The 10,657-nt window shown below is 44.9% G+C and overlaps 1 protein-coding gene across 1 annotated transcript in view; it reads left to right on the top strand.

Annotated features, from left to right (window-relative positions):
- Positions 1-573: 573 nt before the first annotated feature.
- Positions 574-10,657, top strand: part of C3 (complement C3) — a 67,384-nt gene continuing 57,300 nt past the window's right edge. Inside the window, exons 1-5 of the mRNA XM_081893696.1 lie at positions 574-714; positions 5,240-5,432; positions 8,339-8,501; positions 9,264-9,334; positions 10,300-10,385. Of these exons, the coding sequence (XP_081749822.1) occupies positions 644-714; positions 5,240-5,432; positions 8,339-8,501; positions 9,264-9,334; positions 10,300-10,385 (584 nt within the window). The 5' untranslated portion in view covers positions 574-643. The remainder of the gene's footprint in view (positions 715-5,239; positions 5,433-8,338; positions 8,502-9,263; positions 9,335-10,299; positions 10,386-10,657) is intronic.

Below are 10,657 nucleotides of genomic sequence, written 5' to 3'. Positions count from 1 at the left end.
ATTTTTCTCCTTCCCAGTAGTGAGATAAGTGGGGGAGGAGAGGGGAGGCAATGGGTGAGCCCAAGGCCCACCCGCAGTCTCTCCCAAGTAAATAAATAATTGTGTGTAATAAGTAAAAAGAAAGAACATTTGCATAGGGCTCTTGCAATACAAGTGCTTCAAGCCAAGATGCCAAGAAGTTCAAAGCAATTGGAAAGACCTCTTGTTGCTATTGACCATGCAAGACTTCCTTCTTAGGGGATAGATACTGGTTGGGAAGCTGCACCCCAGGACTGGACTGGTGTGTGTGTGTGTGTGTGTGTGTGTGCGCGCGCGTGTGTCAGAAAGAGAAAGTTTTCAGTCGGCCTTTGAACCTAGGATTGGCCCAGATCATGTTTGTATGGTATGCCAACCCCCACCAAGATTATCAAGAGCAGGTTGCACAAACATACTGTTTAGCTGTTGCTGTAAAAAAAAAAGGGGGAGGAAAAAGACAAATCGTGGTCATTTTTGACAGCCTTGCTAATTTATTTTGAAATTCCCAGGTTGCTCCAACTCCTCCCCATTTACTGATTAAACACAGAGAGATTGCAAAAGGGCTTGGACGGGCTCAGAGGATAAATACTGAGACGGCAACCTGCCTCTCTTGTTCCTCCAGATCACCATGGAGGGGACTGCTCTCTACCTGGTGGCTGCCCTCTTGGTCTCTTTCCCGACTTCTTCTCACAGCCAACTGTAAGTACATGTCAGATGTCAGCAGTTCACAGCAGCACCACATTTCTTAAGCAAGAGGAGTTTTCTGTACAGGGAAGCTGAGGAGATCCATCAAATTCAGGAATCTGGTCCTTCTAGGGGTGATTTAAAATTGCTTCAGATGTAGTGTGAAGAGGTTTTTTTGTGAGGGGGGGATTGCCTGCAGCAGGAAATCCAAATATCACTCTCCCCCTGGTCCCTCATCACCACAGTGATGGAAATATCATTTAAAATAATCACGAACTGGCTGCTTCCAGCCATACACCTAAGTCTGCTGCCTGAAGCAAGCCACTTCACTGCCTACTGGCAGGGCTGGCTCTGAATTTCTGATATGCAGAAATGTTCTTTGTACAAGAAGTGTAGAAGCCATGGAAGGACAGAAGAATCCTGCTTTAGCAAACTGTGTCTCTGGGTCCATCTGATCTTGCATTTGCCTCCCTGGAGTGGCCCACCTTTGGAAAGCTCTCCATCAGGGCATGAAGGCAACAGCCCTGCCCTGTTGCTCGTCTCCAGTTTCTGATCACCTCTGAGCATGAAGTTTTCATTTAGCCATCCTGATTTAGGCTTCATGGTATGTCTGACAATTACATGTGTTCTGTTGAGTGTACATGTGTTGGAATGCTAGTCAGTTGTGGTGTAAAATGACTAATTACCAATACATTTTATTTACCAAGAAGTTTATTATGTTTTTATATGTGCTGGAAGCCGCCCATAGTGGACAGGGTATAAATATAATAATGCAGTGGTACCTCGGGTTAAAGACGCTTCAGGTTACAGACTCCGCTAACCCAGAAAAAGTACCTCGGGTTAAGAACTTTGCTTCTGGATGAGAACAGAAATCGTGCAGTCGCAGCTGGAGGCCCCATTAGCTAAAGTGGCACCTCAGGTTAAAAACAGTTTCAGGCAAAGAACGGACCTCCAGAACGAAGTAAGTTCTTAACCTGAGGTACCACTGTAATAATAATAATTCTACCTGAGGCAAAGGGCAAGGTGACATCCCCTCTAGTTTTGTGTAGAGAAGCTTGCCAAATTGCCAAATTTACACTAGTGACTGGACCTCCATTGCACCAAGGGGCAGCAGGCTAGTTTAGGGGTTACACACAGCTCCATCTTCCAAAGTTTTGCCATTGGCACTCGCCCCCTGCCATCTGTCTCCAGAGATGGCCACTTCGCTCTGCCTAATGATAGGACCAGTCCTACATTAAAATGTAAAGGGACCCCTGACCATTAGGTCCAGTCGTGGACGACTCTGGGGTTGCAGCCGCATCTCGTTGCATTGGCCGAGGGAGCTGGCGTACAGCTTCCGGGTCATGTGGCCACATGACTAAGCCGCTTCTGGCAAACCAGAGCAGCGCACGGAAATGCCGTTTACCTTCCCGCTGGAGCGTTACCTATTTATCTACTTGCACTTTGATGTGCTTTCGAACTGCTAGGTTGGCAGGAGCAGGGACCGAGCAATGGGAGCTCACCCCGTTGCAGGGATTCGAACTGCCAACCTTCTGATTGACAAGTCCTAGGCTCTGTGGTTTAACCCACAGCGCCACCCACATCCCTGTCCTACATTTACACACAATCAAAAAAGAGAAAACGCATCACCTTAAAAGAGGACACAATTTTTTCATAAAATCTGTATATGCTGCTGTCTATATAGAGGTGCACCTTTAGCAGTGATTACTACAATTTATACAGGAATAAAATACCTCTCACCATAAAGTGGGAGAGGAAAGTGTGACCAGGTGAACTGTGCACCTGTTTAAAGGTAAAGGTAAAGGGACCCCCGACCATTAGGTCCAGTTGTGGCCGACTCTGGGGTTGCAGCGCTCATCTCGCTTTATTGGCTGAGGGAGCCGGAGTACAGTTTACCTTCATGCTTTCGAACTGCTAGGTTGGCAGGAGCAGGGACCAAGCAACGGGAGCTCACCCCTTCGCGGGGATTCAAACCGCAACCTTCTGATTGGCAAGCCCTAGGCTCAGTGGTTTAGACCACAGCACCACCCACGTCCCTTGTGTGCCTGTTTACTATGCTATTAATGGGCAATCTTTGCAAGGTCCTTGCTCTCCCTTGTTAGGTTCATTATGATTAAGTCAAACTTTGAACAGATAGCTCTTTGTATAGAGAACTCCTTCAAATAATAGAGGGTTGTCCTCCAACAGCCCTTCAAACAGAGAAGTGTCCTTGGCACACTGACACCCTAGGATAGAACATGAGACTCTTAATCTCATGGTTGGGGCTTCAGTCCTTTCATTGGGCAAAAAGATTCCTTCATTGCTACATTGCAGGGGCCTTGGGCTAGAGGAGCCTTGAGCTGACTTTTGTCAGATGCCCCCACTCTGTGTCTGTTGTGATGGGATGTGGGGAGCGTATGGAGTAAATGTGGAAATGTCCTCATCAGGCATAAATCAAAAGTTAGTGCATCCAAAAATGAAAAAGTTACAATCGAAAAGTCGCTGAACTTAACCTGAACTCAAGTTTATTGGTTTAGAGAGGGTTTCTTGAAAGTGAAGTAGAATTGAATCCAAACCCAAAAATTTTTTGTTGCCTTAGACTGAATAGGAACCCAACCTCTAATTCTGAAAAAAAAAGGTACATGAGAGCACACACATTAAGGAGCCAGACCCTTTCCCCCCTTTTTTCCTGACCTTCCTATGTTTGGCTAACATTGGAAGGAGTCAGGGATTTCGTGAAGGGACCCCAACCTTATGTTTTTATACCGTGCTTAGAGGTACCTGGGACACAGGTGGCGCTGTGGGTTAAAGCCTCAGCGCCTAGGACTTGCTGATCGAAAGGTCGGCGGTTCGAATCCCTGCTGCGGGGTGCGCTCCTGCTGCTTGGTCCCAGCGCCTGCCAACCTAGCAGTTCGAAAGCACCTCCGGGTGCAAGTAGATAAATAGGGACCGCTTACCAGCGGGAAGGTAAACGGCGTTTCCGTGTGCAGCTTTGGCTCGCCAGAGCAGCGATGTCACACTGGCCATGTGACCCGGAAGTGTCTCCGGACAGCGCTGGCCCCTGGCCTCTTAAGTGAGATGGGCGCACAACCCCAGAGTCTGTCAAGACTGGCCCGTACGGGCAGGGGTACCTTTACCTTTACCTTTACCTTTACCTTAGAGGCAAAACCTTCTCAAAGCAATTTACAAAACATAAAACAATAAAATATGCATCATATACAATCAGCTAAAACAACAGCATTATCTAGAGTGCTAGTAAGTAGTAACCAGTTCCCTATTGGTGCTTACAAATTTCAAACATAAGAGGAAAAAACAAAGTGCAATATCTAATGTCAAGACTTATGCATCGAATGACAGCTGGTGTTCATATCCAGATTACTGTTGTGCGATTCCGGAACAAATTGTGGTGTGATCTCATAGGAGGAAGTAAGATGTTCACTTCACATTATGGCTGAGGTTAGAAAGTAATGATTGACGAGGGCCCTACAGTGTTCCTTGCATAGGAGCCAACTCTTAAAGGCCAAGGTCCCTTTGCCCACCACCCAAGTTGTTGGTCATTGCCATTCAAAAGGTATGTGCGTGCCGCATATTGTGATCAATTATGTGGGGTGGGGCTTACCCCCCCCAGTATTTTATTCAAGTTGGCATCCCTGATTCCTTGGAATCTTTAAAACACATCATATACGGTACATTTCCTAAGAGGTCACATGTACAGCACCTACATAAGTCTCCATCCTTTTCTGTTGTGAGTAATTTTGCTGTAATACTAATTCAATCAGGCTTGTTTTCCGATTCAATGCAAGTGGACAGAGGATTGCAGGCGACATATATCATTCACCAATATAAAACTACAGCAATTACCCCAGTGTAATATGAGCTTCATGGCTGTGTGAGGTTTTGAAGCCAGGACTGGACTCCCAGGCGCTAGCCCAACAATCTTATCTCTGGACCTGCACATAGGACAGTTTGCAATTTCAACAGAAGCCTCCAGAATTCTCTCATCTCCCCCACATGCCACCGTTTCTCACAACCACCTAAGCAAAGGAAGAAAAACCGGGCTGCTGTATGAACTTCCATTATGCAGTTTTCTCACCCTAGTTTTACAACAAAAGCAAAAACAACAGAAGAAGAAAAAACCCTTTTCCTCATTCTTAACCTCCATCAAGAAATGTGCCTGGACAAAAATCCTTCCTCCTCATTCTTTCTGGAACTGTTTTCTCTTGATGGGGACAGAAGAGGGATATTCTGCTAGTGGTTTTTATGACTAGCTGAGCAGAGGAGATGAATGGAAGCCTCTCTGTCACTGGAAATGTATTGCTATTATTCTAGGTGACAGGACAAAGACTGGACCATGGCTTTGGAGGTTTTTTTGGGGGGGAATTCAGAATCTTGACAGGGTGATGCCCCTCCCACCCTGCCTATAAGTGAGGGCCTCTTAAAACATTTGTTTCTTGAATTTCCCCAAGCAAGAGGAGGCAGCAAATGCGGCATGGAGGAGCTGTGGTAAGGTATTTAGATGCAACAAACAGACTCACTGCAATAAACTTTTTCTCCTCTGTAGCCACTCCCTCATCACCCCAAGTGTCCTGCGAGTAGAGACGGATGAGACGATTGTGGTGGAGGCTCATGGAAGCAACTTTGACACCGAGGTCACTGTCTCTGTCCATGACTTCCCACAGAAGAAAAACACCTTGTATATGGTCAAAGTTCCCATGAACCCAGCAAATGGCATGATGGTGACGCCAGCCATAAAGGTGAGTGCCGAGTGATGGTTAGGGACGGTGCCATAGTGTATGCAAAAATCAAGCCCCACACTTGTGCACACTCAACCTAGGAGCAAGTCCCATTGAACGCAGTAGGGCATGCATACGATTGTGCAGTTTGTACATTATGTTTGAGGTAGGCGGGTTAGCATATAAAAAGAGCAACTCCTGGAGGGGTAAGGGAAGGGCAAATCCTCTGTTCTATCAAGCCTGACGATGGGAAATTTAAAGAAAGTACAATGCTATCTGATCAGACCTGAATATAACATAGGCTTCCTCAACCTTGGCCCTCCAGATGTTTTTGGCCTACAACTCCCATGATCCCTAGCTAGCAGGACCAGTGGTCAGGGATGATGGGAATTGTAGTCTCAAAACATCTGGAGGGCCGAGGTTGAGGAAGCCGGATATAACACATCAGAAGATCCAGATTATTAGTTCCCAGACCAGCTTTAGAGGTTAGTAAAATATATTTGTGAGGATTTGTGTGATCGTATGCAATGGTCATATTTCAGTATCTGCTTTCTGGCAGGGTCAGCAGTAAATTTGGCCTGAGAAATGTCAAGGTTGACAACCCAGATAAAAACCAGTCTCGCCCACCTTTGTGCCTTGATCTGCAGAAACTCACCCATGAAACTCATTCTTCGCACAAGGTCTAAACATAATTTGCCCATTGCAGGCGATCAAACGGCTGTTAAAAATCAGAACTGCAAGATTCTTTTGAATGACTGCACTGTATAGGGTTGCCCTATAGCCGATTGTAGGGCAGTGTTTCTCAAACTCGAGTCTCCAGCTGTTGTTGGACTACAACTACTATCATCTCTAGCTGGCAGGACCAGGAATGATGGGATTTGTAGTCCAACAGCAGCTGGAGACTCGAGTTTGAGAAACACTTTTATAGGGTGTTATTCCTAATACTTAAGGAAGGATTCTAAGATTAGTGGTTTACCATTTTGATGTTTCATCTTAATGGATTTGACTTTGCTAGTGGCTGGATGCAGAGGAGTGGGGGGAAGCACAAGCTGGGGAACCCCAAGGTAAGAAGGCTCAGAGCCAGGGGATTGGCCCCCAAAAAATTAAAGGGGGAAAAACTGGATGTACATTTCCTAAATATAAGATAAAAAACAAATAAAATTAAGCCTACATACAGCAACAGTGGCAAATGGCTTTAGATGCCTATTAGGTCCATAAATTACCATATAGCATATATTCAACACAAAAAACAGCGACAATTTGTTGTTGACAAAGGACAGCTGGACATATAAAGGGCCCCATTACCTTCAGTGGCTTAGGCCCTCATCAAACCTGAATCCGGCCCTGGTTGGCATGGTGAGCAGCATGTATCTTGGTCTTTTATGAATACATATTTCAGGCCTTCTTCTATGATTAGTCACAGTTTGGCTCTGCCTTACGGTTTCAGCTGAGGGAACCTGAAATATCTGAATTCTATTTTTAACGTGCCTTTGGCAAGTTTATGTATTGTCTCTTTAGACTGGAGTTAATGAAGTGTGCGGTCATGTCTCTTGGCTTGTTTGCATTAAGAGCAGAAGACAAACTCTGTTGTCAGCACGTCCACAGGCATTTATTTGAAGTGTTTGGTGGGCCTGTCATGCAAGAACCACTCTGAGCTGCCATCTTCCAAATGCTCTATGAATCATCTGAATCATAAATTATAGTAACAACTTATTTTCTTAAGGTCATTCAGCTTACTTATGCGCTCCTAAGTTATATCTCTTGCACACTTCAGTTTTACTTGCCAGTCAGCAGCTATATTTGATGCTGTGCCAACTGTTTGCTGAATGATTTGCATTTACCTTGTCAGAGGAAGGAGTTACACTTCAATTGGGCTGAGCTTAGGGATGTTATAGAATTCTGTCAGACACAGAAATGGAAATAGAAATTCCCACTATTTTCACGTTTGTCCGAGGTCAGGAATGAATATCATGCAATCATACGAGTAGTACTGTATTCACTATTGTGGTGTGTTTTTTTAATGCGTAAACATTTTGTAAATAACTATGTTGTTTTTTTCGCATGTCCCTTTCACTGAAATGCATTGAAATTACTTATGTAAGTACAAGGTAGAGGAAGCTGCAGCTGACAGGGTGTCTCTGACCCAGTGACATGTGGGAATGTTAAGGATAGTAGGGAAGGATAGATTGAATAAGTATTATCCTTCCTTCACTCATGCTAGTAAGTGATGTAGCAGAGCAAATTCCCCTCAATATAGCTGGAAGCTAGTTTGCAGATTCATTTGAATCTCTTAGTTAAGATTATTTCCTGGTGTCCCCTTTAATCCCTCTTAAAACAATAAAGGGACGAGAGTCTTTCTGAGTAAAGTAACAAAAAGTTTACTCACATTTCAGTTCACGATTTGATCCCTGAAAGGCAGGCTTTACTTGGTAGTTACACAAAGAAACTGTGAGTTCATCTCTTATGGAGACTGAACTCATGTGCTGCTGGCTGAGAGCCAGCAGACAGCAACATTACATTTAGATAACAAAATGGCTGCAGGAGAGCAGCATGGCAGCAAAAGATCAGCAAGAGAGCAATAGGAGACAAGACGAACTGAGAAAGTGGCTGCATGGTTGGGCTCTTTTGTGGAGTCAGCCAGAGCGATGCCCATCTCCCGGGTCACATGCAGGGAGAGGAAGCTCCAGACCAGTGGAACAGGAAGTTCCACTGACTGGATGTCCCCCTGCATGTGCCCACTTTAAGGAAATAAGGAATGTTGCATTTGACCATACCAATGGATTACATCCCACATGACAAAGTGTCAAGCAAACAGTAGAGTTAAACATCTGAATGAGTTTAGCTGCAGGGCAAGGAGGTCAGGGCATTCTATTCTGCCCCCCTCCAGCCCTTTAACCTAAACAAGTTTTCCTGATTCCCTCACGCAGGTTCCTGCCAAAGACATGAAAAAGGATTCCAAGCAAAACCAGTATGTGGTTGTCCAGGCCAGCTGTCCTCAGTTCACATTGGAGAAGACGGTTCTGGTCTCCTTCCACAGTGGATATCTCTTCATCCAGACAGATAAAACCATCTACACCCCTGGATCTGCAGGTGATGCCTTCTGCTCGCCCCACCTTATCTGGGACCACAGGAAGGGGGTATAGAGTGGATGACCAGCTTGGGATCAGCCTTTGATTTATCTTTCAGAACTTTACTATTATTAGATGCATCCCTAGGTACAACTAGAGCTAGACAAATATTAACACCCCCACCACACACACCTGACATTCAAGTTGGTCTGAAAAGGTTCTGTGTATTATCACTCAGGTCTTGTAGGTTTTTGTATTCTTTAAAGAACCAGCAGCCTCTCTCCTGCAAGAGGCAACTGTGGAACAAAGCAAATGGATGTGCACCCCATGGGATGTGAGAGTAACAGACAGCTTGTTGGGACTGTGGCACTCACCTGACCTCCCTCCAGCTGAGTTGTAGCTGCATACTGCCCCAAAGAGGAGGAGAGGAGAGGCTGACACAGTGCAGACTACCAGAAGGAGCACTGGATTGGCTTTGCACCTTCCTCTCTCTCCTGCTATGCGGCAGTAACTCAGCCAGAGGGAGGTCAGGTGAGCAGTGCACCTTCACCATGCCATAGTCCGCTATCAGAAATGGATTTATTTTCTGGTATTTTTTTATCTTTAAACAATAAGAAGGAAAAACCTGCAAGATTTGTACATCTCAAAATAGGGATGTGAGCGCTAGTGCGCGCGCGCGCGCGCACACACACACACTCTCAGACAAAATTTGTAGGATGGATGTAGTTGATGTTTTTTTTTCCTATTTCTTTTCAAACTCGAATACCTCTCTTTTATTTCTCAGTGCGCTACCGTGTCTTTTCTGTGGGCCACAACATGGAGCTTTTGGATAAGCCTGTGATTGTTGAGTTTGAGGTGAGAGGCATATATTTGTGTGTGTGTTGAGTACAGCATTGGCCACCTGAAATTGCAGTGATGGTTGGTGCTTCACTAAACATTCTATGGCGATTTCGCAGAAAGAGTGATGGCCATTCAGTGTAGCTTTTCTTAGGAAGCATATTGCATGGGCATTTTTCATAACTCCTTAAATGCCATTTCAGACCTTGGCAGTGCTGACTCATCCCAGCAGTGGAATAATGGGAAACTATCTCAGCAAGATGAGAACTGGGATGAGGGAGGTGGGGCATCAGGCTGTTTATTTTTTTCCTCTCAGTCACACAACCATTTATTTCTCCTGCTCCTCCTTTAATCACCCCAAAGTGGCAATATGGGGGTTATCCTCTTCTGTCTTCTTGCCTGCATCTTAAGAGCTAGTTCAGAGTGCCTGCTTCAATGTTTGCTAGTAAAGGCAATTAGACAAGTGTGGTGAGTACACACACAACAGCAGGTCTGGCGGAAGGTCCTATAGATCCTGCCTCCTGAGGCAATCACCTCACCTTGTCTCATGGGCCGGCCCTGTATTGTTTTTCAGCCGTGCTGGAATATAATTGCTGTAGAGATTAGGTTGGCCCCATCTTTGTACTACAAGGATAGCTAATTGAGGCAAGGCTGGAGATTCTTAAATGTACTTTTGCTTATTGTTACTGGTTTTGTGTTTTCAAAGATTGGTATTTTTAAATACGGAAAGCCACTTTGTGGAGGAGTTCCTCAAAAAAACAGTGTGTGAATCTCCTAAACCAATTAATTAAATTAACTATCATCACAGCTGTTTAGGCCAGAGGCATCCTGGAAGCTTTATGGCTAAGCCGAGGTCAAGGACTTGGTAGTGTGGAACTAAAGCTCTACCTATCTAGAGAATTTGTTTTTCCACATTATGAATCTGAGTGCAATCATTTTTCATTCCTTCAGCAACCATTGAAACATGTTTTTCTCCTTCACAGACACCAGATGGCATTATTGTCAGCCAGAGTTCCATCAGCCCCACTTCAACAAACATCCGGCCTTACAACTTACCTGAGATTGTCAGGTATTTAGATAGATAGATAGATAGATAGATAGATTCTTTATTGTCATTACACAAGTGCAACATTGCACAAGTGCAACGAAATTGGATGCCATCCCTTAAAAAAACAACAAAAGCAAAACAACAACAACAACCAAACAAACCACATTCCAGCCACACCCACACCCACACCCACACCCATCAAACTCCCAGGTCACACTATCGAGTTACAGCATTCAAAAAGGCCACAGCTCTTGGATAGAAACTATTTTTCAGTCTATTTGTCCTTGACTTGA

Source organism: Podarcis melisellensis (assembly GCF_964234715.1).
Source record: "Podarcis melisellensis genome assembly, chromosome: 17".
Classification (NCBI taxonomy): domain Eukaryota; kingdom Metazoa; phylum Chordata; class Lepidosauria; order Squamata; family Lacertidae; genus Podarcis; species Podarcis melisellensis.
The sequence above is the reverse complement of the archived record's forward strand: the minus strand, read 5'-3'. Positions and strand labels throughout refer to the sequence as shown.